The sequence below is a fragment of the Lolium rigidum genome, chromosome 2, assembly GCF_022539505.1.
Source record: "Lolium rigidum isolate FL_2022 chromosome 2, APGP_CSIRO_Lrig_0.1, whole genome shotgun sequence".
Lineage (NCBI taxonomy): Eukaryota > Viridiplantae > Streptophyta > Magnoliopsida > Poales > Poaceae > Lolium > Lolium rigidum.
This window is the reverse complement of record NC_061509.1, coordinates 10772991-10794922: the sequence shown is the minus strand read 5'-3', so window position 1 is coordinate 10794922 and position 21932 is coordinate 10772991. Positions and strand designations below refer to the sequence as shown.

At 43.7% G+C, this 21932-nt stretch overlaps 1 protein-coding gene across 1 annotated transcript in view; it reads right to left on the bottom strand.

The window, feature by feature from the left end:
• Positions 1-6432: 6432 nt before the first annotated feature.
• LOC124689202 overlaps positions 6433-21932 on the bottom strand; it is a 22002-nt gene continuing 6502 nt past the window's right edge. The window contains exons 2-9 of the mRNA XM_047222764.1: positions 8902-8957; positions 8718-8781; positions 8546-8599; positions 8295-8457; positions 8136-8195; positions 7309-7417; positions 6904-7201; positions 6433-6741 (exon numbers count right to left, since the gene is read on the bottom strand). Coding sequence (XP_047078720.1) covers positions 6658-6741; positions 6904-7201; positions 7309-7417; positions 8136-8195; positions 8295-8457; positions 8546-8599; positions 8718-8781; positions 8902-8957 — 888 coding nt within the window. The 3' untranslated portion in view covers positions 6433-6657. The remainder of the gene's footprint in view (positions 6742-6903; positions 7202-7308; positions 7418-8135; positions 8196-8294; positions 8458-8545; positions 8600-8717; positions 8782-8901; positions 8958-21932) is intronic.

The following is a 21932-nucleotide window of genomic DNA, read 5'->3' as shown; positions in this document are numbered from 1 at the left end:
GTGAAGCCTAGACCCTAGAGTGGCGCAGGGATCAGCGCTTGACAGGTGCCGGTCGGCTTTAGGGCTCTCTCCCATTTTGTAAAATCTACTGTAGATGTGAGTATTCTGCAGCCTTCGATTTATTTTTAAAAAGAAAACTTATACTGAACAAGCCTGAAAATTTTAGTTTCCCGAAGGGAACAGATGGCGGATTTTTAAGTGTACGCTGAATTCAATTTTTTTTAAAAAAAACTTGGCTCTCCGTACCAAATGTAAGGCCCGGAGGATTCTTACATAAAAGGGGATAAGATTTAGATAGAAATTGGGATGGCATTCAAACAAACTGGAGTTTAGGGATGAGAGAAGCAATTGAGAGGTGAATTAGGGAAAAAAGCATACATGATACCCCCCTCTCTCCCGCACGCTTCTCGCTTTATCACATCGGTATGTGACTCACAACGGGTTCGTCTCAGCGCATACACCAGGTCCACACACTCCACACGCTACACTTCGCCAGCTGGATGATGCTGAGACTACCACTGGAGCCCACCAGGTCAATGTCTGACCTAGCCAAAGGTCTATGTCTATTTTGACGGCAGCTGACTGCCTAGGACGGTGGAAGCATGTGTCCGAGGGTGTCATGGTGGTGTCAGCACGTTGCGTGGCCGAGATGTTCTGGTGGTGATGGCACGACTTGCGCCATGGGGAAGTTGACGATGTCCACATCGGTGTCATCTATCTAGAATTGTCTCGTGGACATATGTCTATTTCTGACTAGTGTTGGTGGTTCGAGGTTTTGCGACGATGGTAAACTTGCTTGATTTTTCAGGCTTCGTACTTCATGCTGGTGGGGGCGTTAACACGGTAGAAGTTCAATGTCTTACCTTTGAAGGTGAAAATCCAAGGGTCTGATCTGGCAATTGTCTTATTGGAGGTCACTACACCATGGACCGAACAAAGGGGCAGCTCTGCTGCCGGGAGAAGTCACCTAAGAAGGCAATGTGACTGCCGGCAAAGAATTTTTCCCGGCAGATTGGCCTGCCCTCTATAACCCTGCCGGCAAAGATCTTTACCGGCAGTTTGTGTGTTGCCGGCAGTTAGGCTGCCCTTGTAAATACACTTGTGCCGGCAGGCTAATGAAATGCCGGGATAGATTTGTGCCGGCAGGTTTTGCACTTCCTGGCAGGTTAGCTGCCATAGAAAGTGAAAGTAGTTTCGGCAGTTACACGTCTCTCTGTTCCACTCTTATAACCCTTCCCATCTGCCAGATACATACCGTACACATCATCCATTAGAGTCAAACAATGTATCTACATATCACTCCACATTCATATATTGCAAGTTAATCTATTCGTACATTATTCAGTAATAATAAGTACCATACGTGAGTACAACACAAACCATATTTACTTTATACTACAACGCAAGTACATGGAATTTCTATGTCTTCAAAAAAGCTCGCAATGTCTTCTTTTTTTTTTTTTTTGAGGAGTCTTCAAATTGATACTGGGGGATAGTTTCATGAGGTCCAGGAACTTGGAATCTTCAAACAATGTTCCTGAAATGATTAAAAAAGGAGCTCAGTTGACGGACAACATTCGCACTTCACGTAATACTGACATAGACATAATGGCAGGTGAGCACTTCATAAGCAGTCATGACGTCATGGTAAATTTTATCCAACAATATTTCTATACTCTTTCAGTTGAATTACATGATATCAAAGAAAAAAATGCACAATTAGCAAATGGTTTGCTACAACCTAAACACGTTTGATTGCAATTTATTTGAAGTAATAAGGCTCCCAAGCATGTATTACAGAGGTCACAAGAACTAATGTGAAAGCAATCTAGTATTACCCTGACATGGATAAACTACTAAAGAGAAGACATGTTAATTCGACAGTTGTGGTAGTTTGAAGAAACGCAAAAGTCATTAATACAAAGCATTTTTCTAGCTTAGTAATTTAATCATTCTTCAATGATGCTAAATTTAATCACAGTTTAAACTTTGCATTATCATAACTGACATAAATAAATCAATTTCAGGTGGATGCCCTTACATGGCACCAGAAATCCAGAGGAATAACTAATTAATCAAGCAGCCTAGGGGCAATGTACTTACCAATCTCAGTAGAAGCTGAAATCAAGACGAACTAATCCAGTCCAGCAACAATACAATTAAACCTGACCAAGTAAACACTTCTCATCTCAGCTAGACAGCAAGAACACGATTCCAAAACAGTAAAAGGAAAAGAAACCACATTTATTTCAGCAATTACTACTTTCTTTCTCAACTATTCAGATTCTGTAGTAATTGAAGTTACAATGGAGCAACATCTTACACTATATACATTAAAAAAACTGCTTACACTATATACAAGGTATAAATTAAGAGCATTCAAAGTCCCTTGTCTTACTGCATTGGAGATGGAACTCATGATTGCAACCAGCAAACTGAAGCAAAGAAGAAATCATAAGGAAATGGTTAAAAGCTGACCTCCGTGACCAAACAAAATAACCCAGTTAAGGAAATGTCATCTTAGTGTGGAAGGATCACTCTCACAGAAATCCCCAAGGCGAATGCTACCTGCATCACCACTACAGGCTATCTTGTTTCATTTCGAGTTTAAAAAGTTATATTAACTATTATAAGAGTGGATTGCATTCAGCAATATTCCAGATAGAAGCTGAACCACCAGGCACCCAAGTACTCACGTGACAATTAGTATAGTTAGCACCTTAGCATGAATGCTCCATAACCAACAATCTGCAGAAATAACAAGGAATAATCTCAAAGCAATATTGAATTGTACGATACATATCACCTTCAGGGAGGGTAAGGAGGACATGAGCTATTTTCTTGCCTCTACTACACGCAAAGAAAACCTGGAGTTGAAATTACCTGGGCAGATTGATACGCTACACACAAAATATATAACACCATCAGAAAGGTGCCCTGGTCCTAGACAACAGTTCTAGACAACAGAGATATACAAAGAAGCAGCAAAGGAATCGCGGTAGTTACCTGTGGATGCGGATCCGCGCTCGGAAACATAAGCTTGAGCGAGTCGATGTGGTGGAACTCGAGGCTCGCCCCTGCCCGTAGGTCCGCCCAAGACCTGTCACTCCGGCAGACGGTGAGCACTGCCACCACGAGTATAGGGAAATAATGATAATTAATAAACACCATCACACTGCTTTTAGTAGCAAGTAACTCATCTTATTTAACAAGAACTACCTATAACACTAAAAAGAACTATATCAACATATAAGTGGCTGTTCGCTCATTGCAGTTTCTTGACTTGTGTGTGTGCAAGCATATGGATGAATTTATTCGTGGAGATACAACATTTTCTTCAGATACCAACAACGAACTCACTTAACCTATTAGAGACATAAATTAATAATTCAGATGAGAAATATAAGGTCACATAGTGCCTCTCCTTTTGCATAAGGACAAGACCATATATATACCCTAGCATACCTCCTGACATGCAAAACACAAACCAACAAGAGCAATCTGAACCACAAAGAGCCACCAGACAAAGAGATGCAACCGGGTGAATCCAATATAAGAATTTGCCTCAAACCCCAATACCGTGACACCCCTCCTCTCAGTAATTATAACACAAATCACCTTGTGCTGAAAACTTCAAGACTAATCATGGGTATGACCAACAGAATTTCCTCCAGTCCCACGCACAGATCTCTTTATACTCCATCAGTCGCCACCTTAACCCAGAAAAAACAATCCACACCGGCCCAATCGCCCGTTAAACCCAGAGAACCAGGCAATTCGGTCACACACGGCCCGAGTGGACTCCCGACGACTCGCCGCTACATAGAGGGCAACCCGCCCTTCCTCCACAGGAGCACGGAATTCACCCACCAGATACACATGGAGGCGACACCAAGAGGCTAAATTCAACACAAACAACACCATCTGCCGGCAGAACTAATCGAACAAAACAAAGGAGGACTGCGCATCGTACCTAGAGTCAACGGAGGGAGGAGTCTGGGCAGTTGTGCTGCAGGTCGTCGTCCTTCGCGACGAACCGGAGCAGAGAATAGCTCCTCAGCGGCGCTCCCACAGCCCCGCCTCCTTCATCCCGACGGCAACTTTGGCTCACCGGCGTCGGCGGACTCCATGCCTATCCAGCTCACGGACCACGGCGACTGCCCAGGCGGAGTCCCAGCCCCATGGAGTGCTTCCTACTCCGCCTGATGTGACGACGGCGGGGGCGCCGCTGGAGAAGGTAGAGGTGGCCGAGATGGAGTTTTTTTTTTTTTCTGAGGGAGGCTGAGATGGAGTTGGATAAGGTAGGGTTGGGGTCTAGTGGTGGCTGTGAAAATTCCGCGCTGGACCGAAACTTTTCACCACTCCCGCGCGCGCGTGACTACACACAGGGCTATGGAGCGAAATATTTTGACTTTTGAATCCCCGTGCCTCTATTTCCGCCCTACAACCAAACCTATGCGCGATTGCGCGTACATGTGCCGGCACATAAACTGCCCTGCAGACTTTGCCCCATCAGTTCGCTCGTCCCCGATGTTGCCGATCTTTCTCGGCAGTCAATTGCCCCAGATTCTCTATTTCTTCCGGCAGTTTGGCTGCCTTCATATATTTCTACCGGCAGTTAATTTACCCCGGCAGTCTCAATGCCCTCTATAGTCTATCTTTGCCGGCACTTATTTGCCCTTATGTTTGGTCCGTGGTGTAGTGGGTATTGTTTTGAGAGCAAGGACTTTCTTTATGATGAAAATCAAAGATCTATGATCGGGCAACGACGGCGCTTGTGTTTGAAGAATTTGACCTTCAGGTGTTGTCTTGGTGGTTTTTGTGCTGCTACAGCTGAGAAGATTGGAACAGTAAAGCAGGGTTTTCCCCTGTTTTTCCTTTTTTGGTTGTGTGCCTTCATGCTACCAATAGGGTATTGCATTGTTGCAGAGGATGGATCTAATAGATCATTGCGATATATGCCTATCAGACTTCTGATCCATCGCATGTTTGCCCGTTGAGGAAAGCCTTATATGGTCTCAAACAAGCACACATAGCATCGGTTTGCAAAATGAAAGATGGGATGGTGAATGAAGCTGGATTCAGACCAAGACCAAGCTGATGGGTGAGCCAACTTGGAGAGAAATTCAAGAAGATAAAACGGAGTGATTCATACTTTCCCTGCTATCCTTCACTAGAAATCCTAAAGCTAAACATGAGGAATTTATCTAAGTAGCACATTGGCATGGAGGTTCATGAAGACATTTGGAGGCTAACCTGTTGGTACGGTGAAGCAAACAGAAGCCTTCGTTACAAGACTTGGGAGATGATGAGGCACTTAAAGGCGGATTCTTCGCTTCCTTGGTTGTGGTGACTGTGACTTCAAGTAGGTTTTGCACATTCAAATTGGATATGAGAAAGGATTAAGTACTCCAATTTTAAAAATATGAGTAAAGGATCTATGGTTGAAGACACATAAAAGTTATTTCCAATCTTAACTAAATCTTCTTTTGTTAAAAAAATAATAAGGAAGCCAGTCGTCCTCCCCCGGTACCAATAAAAGATAAAGTTTGATCAGTCGATGGACAACAGGTCAACATTCATGTACTACCCCTTATTGGTACGGTGGGACGAAGGGGCCAGGTTAACCGAAAGATGGCTATAGGTTTAATGACACAAGGCTGCATTTTCTTCGGTTTTCATGTCCTCTAGACATCAAGAAAATGGGGTTGTCCCTGAAACTTAATAATACAATACTACTATACTGGTGCTTCTAGATTGATATCTGAAAGAATATCCAAGAGGTTGCTTCTATAGTTTTTTACTACTATTAAAGTTCGTTCACGTTTTGACTATTTTGATATAGTGAGATTTCGATTGAACAAACAAGAGGCTCTTTCTGTTATTGGATCCACCAAAGTTCCTAGGATGGGTCAATTTAGTAGATCTACAACCTCTCATTTTCCTAGATTTTCACATAGGAGAAATGAGGTTTTTTTCGCAAAAGATATGCACCGTAATGCCTCAGAGTACAGAGTGAAGTGATTTAATGCTAGAACAGTCGTAAGCACATAAGGGATATTAATACATTCTCATTATAAGAAAAAAGGTTATTATCTAGCTAGGAACGTTGTTTCAGGCCGTCAAGTTTGGTTAGTTCATCCTCCTGAGGGTTTATGTATCCCACATTGTGTTGAAGTATGAATAAAAGGCGGATCCCTTTAAAAGAAAAAATTGTTCAAGCCTTATTATGGGAAGCTGAACTAGCTACATGGAGGTGGTCGCATTGGCGGTGGAGTGTTCCAATCTCCCCTACATATTGAAATGGATTGTGTCAAGGCTGTCAGCATGATCAAGTATTGCAACCTGGAAAGATCGCCGAAGACCTTCGTAGTCTAGGAGATGAACCACCTTCCTCAGCCTTGAGGATTGATTAATATATTATCTCAAAAACATAGCACGTCCATCTCTGCATAGCATCTGCATGCCGTACAAATTATGCCAGCTACAATTGTGCACATCAACAAGTATGAATTGTATTTTCATGCACACCCCAATAAGACTTCATCATAAGTTCATAACACAGCAGTTTTGTCAGGATGTTGGCGACGTTGATGCCATTGACTTCTCCGGTGGCCTTGCAGCTCTCATCTCGTCAGGACAATGCCTCCAGTGTGCTCAGAGGGTTTGTCGATCTCCCATCTCCTTGTTGTTCCCTGGAGTGCCAAGAATACAAGCCAGTGGATCCTCCTGAAATAATCCCTGCAAAGGTAAACATAATAGCAGGTGCTTACTGTCAGTTTTAACCATCCTCTTCTACTACCCGAAAATGGCTACGCTATTTTCTCCATAAACTAAAGTATATGTAGCGTACTAGACTCATTAGTTGGATTAAATAAACTGCAAACAGGAGATGTAACTTACAACGTTTACACTTGATTCAGCCTCATCATCAGAGTTGTTTGCTTCATACTTCATCATCCTTTTCAGCAATGCTTCAAGCTCCTTCTTTAACTTTTGCAGCTTTGCTTTATTCTCCTTCAGCTCTTCTTCATACTCCTTCATCTCCTCCAGCAAAGTGCCGTCCAAGTATGTACCACGTTCGCGCCACCGGAGAAGCGGCGGTTTCTCTTGGTGCTGATCACTGAACACGTGGTCAACTACGAAGTGCCTCTTCACAGCTTCAACCAGTGATTTGTCATCGCTATGCTTATTCAGGATTCTGCGGATGACACAAAGTGTTAGCTGAAACAACTGACAGGCTGATCGAAACTGATGCTGAAAATAAAAACAAAGGTAACACCAATAGTTCAGGGGAAAAAAAATCACATTTTGGCAAGCTCCGTCTTGGTGCGCTCATCTCCAGATTTCAGAACGGACTTTGCAAACCCAAGCTGGAGATCGTAATAGTCCATCTTCGTCTTCACGGGCAAACAAGCTGAAACATAGGATCGTCATCGAATTAGCAGTTCCAGTGCAAAAGGCAAAACTTTGGTGCATGGATAGCGATTAACGAAACAGACTTCACTTTCACCATCGGAAGTATATCTGGCCATGGGCAGCCCGGCCCGAGCCCGGCCCGAAAAACTCGGGCCTGGGCCGAGAAATGTTGGCCCGACTGCCGGGCCGGGCCGGGCCTGGGTAGCCCGAAAACAGCGATTAACACTACGGCCCGGCCCACGGCCCGACGGCCCGACGGGCTTGATGGGTATTTGGCCGGGCCGGGCCAGGCTTGGGCCGTATTTTTTTGCGTCGGGCTTACCTCGGGCCGGCCCGAGGCCCGGCCCGGCCCGACACATGCCCAGGTATAATCGGAAGATAAATAAAGAAAGAATCGGCTCATGACATAATTTCTAAGGTTGTGTCGGATGTTCATGTCCCAGATCCTTTTTTTTTCGTCACAAACGAGTAGGAGGAACATATATACATACTAGCAGGTTTAATTAGTTCAGATCCAAAATTCAAAGGGGATCTACTTTGCTAGGCCATATGGCTGTTCTTCACCTATGCCAAACCAAAATGCTGATATGGTATTATCATGCTGTATGTTTCTCTACATATGGCAGCATCAGTATTAAATTTACAGGATCCAGTAGCAGTTGAAAAGCCTCGAGATTTCGTTGCAGAAAGAAAGAAAAGCCTTGAGATTTCCTTACCGCAAGCGCAGCCAGCCATGAGTATTACATGCCGAGGCGGAACCGCGAGCAATACTTGCACTGCGGGGGCGAAGACGTATAAGTAAGCAGGCAGTAGATGATGCAAATGAAGCGATGAATCGATTCATGGCAAGGGCAACGCATCTGGCCATGACTTACTGACAGATTGAGAGGGTAGATAGGGCGCGCGATGTCTTGCAAGAAACGACGTAGCGAGGCATCCTACGCCGGTGGCTGAGAAGGCGTAGCCCAGGAGGCGCCCGAAGTCGGCGAACATGCAGCACCTCTCGAGCATGAGGTCGTACACCGGGTGCACCGGGCCCTGCAGCATCGCCCCCAAATCAGCAAATCCCCGACTGCGGCGGCGCTAGGGATGAAAGAGAGCAGGGAGAGTCGGCGAACGAACGAACCTTGGCACGCAGGGAGAGCTCCAGATCTCGCATCGCCCCGTCGCCCCAGCCCTTCTGCATCAGCGGCAGAAAACGCAACATAGGCCGTCAGTTCACCGAAGCACGGAGGAGGATATGGGGGAATTAATGAGACCCTAGTTCTGCTGCGGGGGAGGAGGCGTTTCCGGCGAACCTTGCCCAGGAGGTGGCCGAAGAACTCCTCCAGAACCATCGCCGCCGGCTCCTGCGCGCTACGCCTGGGAAAGATTGCAGCAATTTGGGTTGGGGATTGCCGGATTGGGGAGAAGTGAGTGGGAAGCTGAAGGCGAGGGAGAAGACACCGGAGAAGGGAGAGAGGGAGGGGGTTTTTCTTTAACTTTTCCCGCTTCGTCGCATTCAGCAGGCTGCCGCGCGCTTTTTGACCAAAATCTGTCTGACACGCAGAGGGTCTGCACCCAATCAGCACTTGACACTGGACGCTTTGCTGTCTTCTAAAGGTGAAATATGCATATTTGTGAGCATGTGTTTCACAAATAAAAAAGAGTTTTTATTTTTTCTCAAAACAAAAATATCATGGTGTAAAGGTTATCTCTCAACTTCTATCCCCTCTCTCTTGGCTCCCTCCTTATACAATACCTAAGAGCATCTCCAGTCGCGTCTCCCAAAGCAATTTGGGGCGCGCCGGACAAAAAATCTGTTCCAGCCGCGTCCCCCAAAGCCCATTTTTTGTCTGGCATGGCTCGATACGGTGTCCGGCGCCCCGAGCCCGTCCCCGTCCCACAGGGGACGCTCCGGGCACGCCGGACACAACGAAAAGCGAGGTGGGCTCCCACATGTCGGCGACTATTTGCATAAACCGTTGGTTCGCGCCTTTTTCCTCGTCGCTCCTTCGTTTTCGCGCCTCCCACCCCTCCGCCGCCGCTGGATTTCCCAACCGTTTGGACGTCTGATCTCTGCTGAGAGTCGGCACCGTCGACGCGGCTGGGGCTCCCGTCGGTCGTGCCGCCGCCGCCGCTTCGCCAGCGCGTCCCAGAACGCGCCGTCAAATCCGTCCCACCTCCGCGCACACAAGGTGCTCGACGACTTGCCAGGTAGGCGCGATTGGCCGTTGTTCGTTGCGTCGTCCGCCTCGGCGCAATTTTAACCATTGATTTTGCTTTAGCCATGGACAACGACGATGAGATGCTTGCCCTGCTAGTGGAAGGGCATGCTCCACCATGCAACTATGAGATCAATGGCCACCAATATACCAAAGGCTATTATCTAGCCGATGGTATATATCAAAATGGGCCACTTTTGTCAAAACAATATCGAATCCATCGAGTCGAAGAATTACCACTTTGCTACGCGACAGGAGACTTGCAGGAAGGATGTCGAGCGGGCATTTGGTGTGCTTCAAGCATAATTTGCCATTGTCCGGTACCCTGCTCTAAGCTGGTCTCGCGACCAAATGTGGGAGGTGATGCAGCCTTGTGTGATCATGCACAACATGATCATCGAGGATGACCACAAGAATCATGCCAGGACACATGTTGGTCCCTATGAGTGTCAGTGCCCTCTTGCGGAGGTTGATCATGAGTTGCTGATACGTCCAAAACGTATCTACTTTCCCGAACACTTTTGCTATTGTTTTGCCTCTAATTTGTGTATTTTGGATACAACTAACACGGACTAACGCTGTTTTCAGCAGAACTGCTCTGGTGTCTCGTTTTTGTGCAGAAATCCAACTTTCGGGAAAATCCTCGGAATTTATGCAGAAGGCCCTATTTTACCAGAAAACTGACGGAGCCAGAAGGGGAATAGAGGTGGAGGCCCGAGGGCCCCACACCACATGGCGGCGCGGCCCAGGGGGGCCCGCGCGGCCATGTGGTGTGGCCCCCTCGGCCGGCCTCCGACGCCCCCCTTCGGACTACTTATTGGTTTCGACCTGAAAACGCACGGAGAGAAGTCGAAGTCGCCGAAACCCTCCGGAGAGCCGCCACATCGCGAAACTCCGTCGCGGGAGCCGAAGTCTCCGTTCCGGCACTCCGCGGGACGGGGAATTGGAGGAGATCTTCACCGCCATCACCGCCAACGCCTCTCCATCGACCAGCCATGTTTCCCCCATCCATGTGTGAGTAATTCCCCGCTGTAGGCTGAAGGGGATGGTAGGGATTGGATGAGATTGGTCATGTAATAGTCATAAGATTGTTAGGGCATAGTGCCTAGTATCCGTAGATGTCACTTTTATGATATTGTTGCAACTTGTTATGCTTAATGCTTGTCACTAGGGCCCGAGTGCCATGATCTCGGATCTGAACATGTTATTGATTCATGAAGATATTCGTTGTTTATGATCGTACCTGCAAGTTGTATACACATGTCGTGTCCGGAACCAATGGCCCCGAAGTGACGAAATCGGGACAACCGGAGGGATGGTAGCGATGTGAGGACCACATGTGTTCACGGAGTGTTAATGCTTTGCTCCGGTACTCTATTAAAAGGAGTACCTTAATATCCAGATAGTTTCCCTAGAGGCCCGGCTGCCACCGGCTGGTAGGACAGAAGATGTTGTGCAAGTTTCTCATTGCGAGCACGTACGACTAAATATGGAACACATGCCTATTGATTGATTAGTACTTGGATACCGTTTTATTATTATCTGCAAATGCCCCTGCTTTGATTGTTATATGAGTTTCTCTCATCCATGCAACGCCCGTTAAATCCGTCCTCGTGCCTACGATATTTTAATCCTGCTATTTACTATAATCACTACTGCTTGTCTTTATTTCACCACTGTTGTTATTTCACTATTTCCACTCGCCATAAAACGTCTACTATCGATAAACTCTTGCGAGCAAGTACGTTTCCAGTGCGACTGAATTGACAACTCACGTTGTTAAGGCTTACAAGTATTCTTTGTCTCCCCTTGTGTCGAATCAATAAATTGGGTAATACTTCCCTCGAAGACTGTTGCGATCCCCTATACTTGTGGGTCATCAAGACTATTTTCTGGCGCCGTTGCCGGTGAGCATAGCTTTATTTGGAAGTTCACTTGGATTGATATTGTTCGCTGCAAATTCTCCATCATGGGTAAACCTCGCGATACTAAGATCGCCATATTACCATCCACTACAAGAAAAGGTACAACTCTTAGTACCTCTGCTGCTCTTGATTCACCATCTCGTGATAAGTAAACTTGTTTCACCACCACAAACTTCAAATGTTGGTACTTCGCTGAATCTGAAATTTCTTCTCATAATTATGATGATGCTTACATCGTGCTTGATAATGATGGTTCGTTAGGATCTTTTCTAGATGCTACAATTGCTAAGTCTAGACAAATTGAAAATACTTGAAACTCCTAATGAAAATGCTGCTACACTCGTTAATTCACCTGAGTCTGTTGAATATTCTAGTGATGATCTTGATGAAGATTATGTAGAGCTTGACGATGATTTTATTGAAAAATGCAATGCTACTACTGATGCAAGAAAAATTAAAAAGTTGCTTGCAGAACATGCTGTTAAATATAAACCATCTCCCGATCCTAAATTTGCCACATCTCCTATAAACATTAGGGATAAAGATTATGATTTTTCTCTTGATCTATCTCATATAGCTATTGTTGAGAAAACACCCTTTTGTGGTACTGAAAAAGAAAGTGCTGTTGAACACTTGACTGAGTTATCTACTCTTAGTGGCGTGTTTTCTTATGATGTCAAGATGCGTATGATGTCTACGGGTGCTTCTATTCTTGTAGACAGTGTTGGGCCTCCAAGAGCAGAGGTTTGTAGAACAGCAGCAAGTTTCCCTTAAGTGGATCACCCAAGGTTTATCGAACTCAGGGAGGAAGAGGTCAAAGATATCCCTCTCAAGCAACCCTGCGATCACAAAGCAAGAAGTCTCTTGTGTCCCCAACACACCAAATACACTTGTCAGATGTATAGGTGCACTAGTTCGGCGAAGAGATAGTGAAATACAAGTAATATGGATGTATATGAGTGGTAATAGAAATCTGAATAAAATATGGCAGCGAGTAAACATGCAACAAAACAGTAAGTAAACGGTGTTTGCGGTATTGGAAACAAGGCCTAGGGATCATACTTTCACTAGTGGACACTCTCAACATTGATCGCATAATAAATACTTCTTCTCATATGTGCTACATACACTCTTGTTTGATAATGAACATCATTCGTTGCGTAGGATTACACGAACCCTCAATGCCGGAGTTAACAAGCTCCACAACATTCGATATTCATGTTTAAGTAACCTTAGAGCATAATAGATCTTTGCAAGATAAACCAAGAACTAACATAGTGCACGCACTTTCCACATTACACTATGAAGGAGGAATAGATCACATCAATACTATCATAATGATAATTAACTCCACAATCTACAAGAGATCATGATCATAGCCTACGACAAGAACCACACGGTGCACGCACTAATCACCTTTACACCATGCAGGAGGAATAAACTACTTTAATAACATCACATGAGTAGCACACAACTAGTAGCGATACAAAGCTCATCATATGGATCTCAATCATGTAAAGCGGCTCATGAGATCATTGTATTGAAGTACGGAGAGAGAGATTAACCACATAGCTATGGTAGAGCCCTCAGCCCGAGGGTGAATTACTCCCTCCTCATCATGGAGGCGGCGATGGCGGTGAAGATGGCGGTGGAGACGGCGGTGGAGATGACTCCGGGGGCAATTCCCCGTCCCGGCGGAGTGCCAGAACAGAGACTTCTGTCCCCCGAATTGGAGTTTCGCGATGTGGCGGCGCCCCTGGATGTTTTCTGGAGTTTCGTGAAGAGGTACGGTGTTTTTAGGTCACGAGGGGTTAAATAGGCGAAGAGGCGGCGCGAGGGGGTGCCAGAGGTGGGCTCACCACACCCTGGCGCGCCCCCCTCCTTGGCCGCGCCGCCAGGTGGTGTGGGCCCCCCCTGGCCCCTCTCCGGCTCCCCTTCGGTGTCCTGGTCCGTCTCGGTGAATTATGATGTTTGGTCTTCGTTTCGTCGAATTTCGAGAATATTGCCCGAACAACCTTTCTGGAACCAAAAACAGCAGAAAACAGGAACTGGCACTGTGGCATCTTGTTAATAGGTTAGTTCCGGAAAATGCATAATAATGACATATAATGTGTATAGAACATGTAGATATCATCAATAAAGTGGCATGGAACATAAGAAATTATCGATACGACGGAGACGTATCGGCATCCCCAAGCTTAGTTACTGCTCGTCCGAGCGAGTAAAACGATAACAAAGATAATTTCGAAGTGACATGCCATCATAACCTTGATCATACTATTGTAAGCATATGAGATAAATGCAGAGATTCGAAGCAATGATGAAGATAATGAGTAAACAAATGAATCATATAACAAAGACTTTTCATGAATAATACTTTCAAGACAAGCATCAATAAGTCTTGCATAAGAGTTAACTCATAAGCAATAAATTCTTAGTAGAAAGCTTTGAAACAACACAAAGGAAGATATAAGTTTCAGCGGTTGCTTTCAACTTTAACATGTATATCTCATGGATAATTGTCAACACAAAGTAATATAACAAGTGCAATAGGTAAACATGTAAGAATCAATGCACATAATTTACACAAGTGTTTGCTTCTAAGATAGAAAGAATAGGTAAACTGACTCAACAATAAAGTAAAAGAATGGCCCTTCAAAGAGGAAAGCATCGATTGCTATATTTGTGCTAGAACTTTTATTTTGAAAACATCAAGAGAGTATAAAAGTAAAGTTTTGAGAGGTGTTTGTTGTTGTCAACGAATGGTAGCGGGTACTCCAACCCCCTTGCCCGACAAACCTTCAAAGAGCGGCTCCCATTTTATTTTATTTTTGGGTGGCACTCCTTCCAACCTTTCTTTCACAAACCATGGCTAACCGAATCCTTGGGTGCACGCTAACAATCTCATACCATGAAGGAGTGCCTTTTTATTTTAGTTTTATTATGATGACACTCCTCCCCACCTTTGCTTTCTCAAGCCATGGCTAACCAGAATCCTTCGGGTGCCGTCCAACAATCACATACCATGGAGGAGTGTCTATTTTTGTTAATTAATTTGGGACTGGGAATCCCATTGCCGGCTCTTTTTGCAAAATTATTGGATAAGCGGATGAAGCCACTAGTCCATTGGTGAAAGTTGCCCAACAAGATTGAAAGATAAACACCACATACTTCCTCATGAGCTATAAAACATTGACACAAATCAGAGGTGATAAATTTTGAATGGTTTAAAGGTAGCACTCAAGCAATTTACTTTGGAATGGCGGAGAAATACCATGTAGTAGGTAGGTATGGTGGACACAAATGGCATGAATATTGGCTCAAGTATTTGGATGCATGAGAAGTATTCCCTCTCGATACAAGGTTTAGGCTAGCAAGGTTATTTGAAGCAAACTCAAGTATAAAATGGTGCAGCAAGACCCACATATAAACATATTGTAAGCATTATAAGACTTTACATTGTCTCCTTGTTGTTCAAACACCTCAACCAGAAAATATCTAGACTTAGAGAGACCAATCATGCAAACCAAATTTTAACAAGCTCTATGTAATTATTCATTAATGGGTACAAGGTACATGATGCAAGAGCTTAAACAAGATCTATATGAGCACAACAATTGCCAAGTTTCACATTATTCAAGACATTATACCAATTACTACATGTAGCATTTCCCGTTTCCAACCATATAACAATTAACGAAGCAGTTTCAACCTTCGCCATGAAAATTAAAAGCTAAGAACACATGTGTTCATACGAACCAGCGGAGCGTGTCTCTCTCCCAAACAATCATTTATTCAAACAACAACAAAAACAAAAACATACAGACGCTCCAAGTGAAGAACACAAGATGTGACAAAATAAAAATATAGTTTCAAGAGAAGGAACCTGATACTTTGTCGATGAAGAAGGGGATGCCTTGGGCATCCCCAAGCTTAAATGCTTGAGTCCTCTTGAAATATGCAGGGATGAACCACCGGGGCATCCCCAAGCTTAGACTTTTCGTTCTTCTTGATCGTAGTATATCATCCTCCTCTCTTGACCCTTGAAAACTTCCTTCACACCAAACTTCAAGCAAACTCATTAGAGGGTTAGTGCATAATCAAAAATTCACATGTTCAGAGGTGACACAAACATTCTTTTCACTTCTGGACATTGCATAAAGCTACTGGACATTAATGGATCAAAGAAATGAATCCAACATAGCAAAAGAGGCAATGCGAAATAAAAGGCAGAATCTGTCAAAAACAGAACAGTCCGTAAAGACGAATTTAAAGCTGGCACCAGACTTGCTCAAATGGAAAAACTCAAAACTAATGAAAGTTGCGTACATATCTGAGGATCATGCTCGTAAATTGGCAGATTTTTTCGAATTTTCTACAGAGAACTGTGCCCAGATTCGTGACAGACAGCAATGCTGTTTCTGCGCAGCGATCCCAAATATAACATCAACTTTGACATAGAAACTTTACTTGGCACAAAAACATGATAAGGAGAGGTTGCTACAGTAGTAAACAACTTCCAAGGCACAAATATAAAACAAAGTACTGTAGCAAAATAACACATGGGTTATCTCCCAAGAAGTTCTTTCTTTATAGCCATTAAGATGGGCTCGGCAATTTTGGTGATGCACCCGCAAGAAATAGTATTTGAAGCAAAAGAGAGCTTCAAGAGGCAATTCAAAACACATTTAAGCCTAACATGCTTCCTATGCAGAAGAATCTTATACACATATGAATTCATGAAGAGCAAAGTAACAAGCATAAGAGGATAAAACACGAGTAACTTAAAGATTCTCAACATAAAGAGGGGAAACTTAATATTATTAAGATGCGTGTAACCATATTTCCCTCTCTCATAATAACTTTCAGTAGCATCATTGATGAAATCCACAATATACCCGTCACTTAAAACATTCTTATCATGGTTCATATGCATAGAAGTATCATTAATTTTGGCATAAGAAGAGTTATTCTCATTAATAGTAATTGGAGCAAGATTATTATCAAGAATTTGAACATGGTAAACAAGTTGCAGACTAAGGGAATGGTTTTTAGCAATCCTATCATAACTATGACAAGTTTTATAAGGATAATTGTAACATGTGTCATATACATCTCTATAGCAATTATCTAAACCAGAATATGTAATATCATCATTTTCACTAAAAGTAGAAGTCTCAAATATAGGATCTTCAAGCACAACATCCCCAAGCTTAGGGCTTTCAATATCATCGTTTAAGGGGACATGAATAATGCTATCATCATTACTTTCATAATCAGTACCAAAGAGATTTCCAATATCAAAGGTAGTGTGCTCATTCAAATCATGATCGCTAATGTATGTAAAGGGCATAGGAAGATCATCGTATTCAGATTCATTATCACAATAATCATTAGGAGCAACATACTTACGGTTACCTAGCGTTATCTCGTTCACGCGGGGATACGCCGTTACCTCTTTCTTTTTATTCTCCTTCTTCTTCTTCTTCTTCTTCTTCTTCGTTCCCTTCTTCTTCTTCTCTTCTTCCCTCTCCTCGCTTCCTTCTTTAGGAGGAAGAGGCTTGAAGGGTGGCTTGTCCGCATAACCTGATTTACTTTTAGAGACAATAGAAGAAACTTGGGAGGATCCCTCCTTTTCATTAATTAATTGAAAACACACAGCGGTCCTATCATATTTTGGCAAGGTGTCATCTTCTAAAATATTACGTATGTAAGTATTTGTATGGCAATTATTAATGCAGTAAGAAAGACAACCATGCAGGACATCATTAATATCAAGATCGTTAATGTTTAACAAAGAAATTTTTCTTGATAACTCTTCACACTTCAAAAATAAGGTAAGTTCATCATGCTGATTAGGAATAATTTCATCATCACAATACAAATTTGCGAGAACTCATGGGGTTTGAATTATCATTGGAGGAACATTGAAAATTAAAATGACCAACTCTATGGCAAAGTTCACAAATAAAAGGATAGAGGGCACACACTTTTTCTCCAAGATCATCTAGAGCTCTAGACCACTTTCTAGTTTTTTCATTCCTGTGATGGATACAATATTCATCTTCTATTTGATTAATCCCACAAGGTCTATGTATTCCGCAAAAATTAACATGCTTATAGGAAATAGCATTCTTAGGAGTTTGAGCATGCTTATTGCAATTATTAACAACAATGTCATTCTTCATGCAAGCCTCTTTAAAAGGTTCATGATACTTATCAAAATTCTTTTTAGGCAATTGATGACCCACAAGTATAGGGGATCGCAACAGTCTTCGAGGGAAGTATTACCCAATTTATTGATTCGACACAAGGGGAGACAAAGAATACTTGTAAGCCTTAACAGCGGAGTTGTCAATTCAGCTGCACACTGGAAACGAGACTTGCTCGCAAGAGTTTATCGATAGTAGCGAGTTCTATGGCGGTGGAAATAGTGAAATAACGACGAGCGGTGAAATAAAGACAGCGGTAGTGATTATAGTAAACAGCGAGGATTAAAATACGCGTAGGCACGGGGACGGATTTAACGGGCGTTGCATGGATGAGAGAAACTCATGTAACAATCAAAGCATGGGCATTTGCGAGATAATAATAAAACGGTATCCAAGTACTAATCAATCAATAGGCATGTGTTCCATATTTAGTCGTACGTGCTCGCAATGAGAAACTTGCACAACATCTTCTGTCCTACCAGCCGGTGGCAGCCGGGCCTCTAGGGAAACTACTTGGATATTAAGGTACTCCTTTTAATAGAGTACCGGAGCAAAGCATTAACACTCCGTGAACACATGTGATCCTCACATCACTACCATCCCCTCCGGTTGTCCCGATTTCGTCACTTCGGGGCCATTGGTTCCGGACAGCGACATGTGTATACAACTTGCGGGTAAGATCATAAACAACGAATATCTTCATGAATAAATAACATGTTCAGATCTGAGATCATGGCACTCGGGCCCTAGTGACAAGCATTAAGCATAACAAGTTGCAACAATATCATAAAAGTGACATCTACGGATACTAGGCACTATGCCCTAACAATCTTATGACTATTACATGACCAATCTCATCCAATCCCTACCATCCCCTTCAGCCTACGAGCGGGGAATTACTCACACATGGATGGGGGAAACATTGCTGGTTGATGGAGAGGCGTTGGCGGTGATGGCGGTGAAGATCTCCTCCAATTCCCCGTCCCGGCGGAGTGCCAGAACGGAGACTTCTGGCTCCCGCGACGGAGTTTCGCGATGTGGCGGCTCTCTGGAGGGTTTCTCGCGATGTCGACTTTTCTCCGTGCGTTTTCAGGTCGAAACCAATAAGTAGTCCGAAGGGGGGCGTCGGAGGCCGGCCGAGGGGGCCACACCATAGGGCCGCGCGGGCCCCCCTGGGCCGCGCCGCCATATGGTGTGGGGCCCTCGGGCCTCCACCTCCTTTGCCCTTCTGGCTCCGTCAATATTTTGGTAAAATAGGGCCATCTGAAGAAATTCGAGGATTTTCCCGAAAGTTGGATTTACGCACAAAAACGAGACACCGGAGCGATTCTGCGAAAACAGCGTTAGTCCGTGTTAGTTGTATCCAAAATACACAAATTAGAGGCAAAACAATAGCAAAAGTGTTCGGGAAAGTAGATACGTTTTGGACGTATCGGCAATTCTAAATGAGAAGCAAAGGCTTTATAAAGATTTGCGGCAACTTGAGAGTCAAGACCATAAGTAGCACTCATATTTCGAAATTTATCGGTATTCATAAAAGTTTCAATGCATTCATAATCATAATTTATACCGACTCTTTACCTTTGTCGTTCTCCCAATCTTCGAGCGTTCTCCTTAATCCGATCAAGAAGGTCCCTTTTAAACTCTTCTTTATTGCTCGTGAATGATCCGGAACAAGTAGTATCCAGCAAGGTCTTATCTTGAAAAGAAAGTCTTGCATAGAAATTATCAATGATGATATTACCGGAAGCTCATGATTGGGGCATTTGAGCATTAAAGTCTTCAATCTCTCCCATGCTTGGGCAATACTCTCTCCATCATGAGGCCAAAAATTATATATATGGTTTCGATCTTTGTGAATTTCACTTGGAGGATAGAACTTGGAATAAAATAGAGGCACAATATCCTTCCAATCAAGAGAGCGCCCGTCCTTCAATAGTTTATACCAATGCGCCGCTTCACCCGGATAGCGATATAACAAATAATTTCTTTCTAACTTCATCCATTGAAATACCTGCACACTTGAATAACCAGACATAATTCATGCAAAAACAAGTAAATGATTCCTAGGATGGACAGTTCCATCCCCTTCATAGCGGTTATCCATAACACGTTCAATAATTTCCATAGGTATTTTATACGGAATACTTTCAGCAGGTGGATTTAAAGTATCGAAGCATCATTAGAGTTATCGCATATGGGAGATAAAGCATTATCGAGCAAAATATTTCTTCCAAAGCGGAGGAGCTAAAAAGATTATTTTTATGTAAACTAGCTTCCCCAAGCTTAGACTTCTTCATAGCATTAGCGAGTAATTGCATTCATACTAATAACATTGCTACTATCATGTAAATAAGGTTCCATAGGTTTTTTAATTTTCGCATCAAACCATCCATGTCTTAAATCAGGAAATAGAATAAGAAGCTCTTTGTTGTCCATTATGCCTAACTAGTGTAAACAAGAAACCAAATGTCGCAATTGCAGAGTCTAAAGGAAATAGCTTCGAGCACACACACACGGCGTCGAGAAAATACTTGTTACCAGGAACCGGAGTGTGAGTACCTTTTACCTTTCCTCCCCGGCAACGGCGCCGGAAAAGTGCTTGATGTCTACGGGTGCTTCTATTCTTGTAGACGGTGTTGGGCCTCCAAGAGCAGAGGTTTGTAGAACGAGCAGCAAGTTTCCCTTAAGTGGATCACCCAAGGTTTATCGAACTCGGGGAGGAAGAGGTCAAAGATATCCCTCTCAAGCAACCCTGCGATCACAAAGCAAGAAGTCTCTTGTGTCCCCAACACACCAAATACACTTGTCAGATGTATAGGTGCACTAGTTCGGCGAAGAGATAGTGAAATACAAGTAATATGGATGTATATGAGTGGTAATAGAAATCTGAATAAAATATGGCAGCGAGTAAACATGCAACAAAACGAGTAAGTAAACGGTGTTTGCGGTATTGGAAACAAGGCCTAGGGATCATACTTTCACTAGTGGACACTCTCAACATTGATCGCATAATAAATACTTCTTCTCATATGTGCTACATACACTCTTGTTTGATAATGAACATCATTCGTTGCGTAGGATTACACGAACCCTCAATGCCGGAGTTAACAAGCTCCACAACATTCGATATTCATGTTTAAGTAACCTTAGAGCATAATAGATCTTTGCAAGATAAACCAAGAACTAACATAGTGCACGCACTTTCCACATTACACTATGAAGGAGGAATAGATCACATCAATACTATCATAATGATAATTAACTCCACAATCTACAAGAGATCATGATCATAGCCTACGACAAGAACCACACGGTGCACGCACTAATCACCTTTACACCATGCAGGAGGAATAAACTACTTTAATAACATCACATGAGTAGCACACAACTAGTAGCGATACAAAGCTCATCATATGGATCTCAATCATGTAAAGCAGCTCATGAGATCATTGTATTGAAGTACAGAGAGAGAGATTAACCACATAGCTACGGTAGAGCCCTCAGCCCGGGGGGTGAATTACTCCCTCCTCATCATGGAGACAGCGATGGCGGTGAAGATGGCGGTGGAGACGGCGGTGGAGATGACTCCGGGGGCAATTCCCCGTCCCGGCAGGGTGCCGGAACAGAGACTTCTGTCCCCCGAATTGGAGTTTCGCGATGTGGCGGCGCCCCTGGATGTTTTCTGGAGTTTCGTCAAGAGGTACGGTGTTTTTAGGTCACGAGGGGTTAAATAGGCGAAGAGGCGGCGCGAGGGTGCCGAGGTGGGCTCACCACACCTCGGCGCGCCCTCCTTGGCCGCGCCGCCGGTGGTGTGGGCCCCCCGGCCCCTCTCCGGCTCCCTCTCGGTGTCTGGTCCGTCTCGGTGAATTATGATGTTTGGTCTTCGTTTCGTCGAATTCCGAGAATATTGCCCGAACAACCTTTCTGGAACCAAAAACAGCAGAAAACAGGAATTGGCACTGTGGCATCTTGTTAATAGGTTAGTTCCGGAAAACGCATAATAATGACATATAATGTGTATAGAACATGTAGATATCATCAATAAAGTGGCATGGAACATAAGAAATTATCGATACGACGGAGACGTATCATCGTACTTATTTTGTTGCTAAAATTTTTCCTTTCTCATTAAAGGATGATGCTAAAACTTGGTATAATAATTTGCCTCC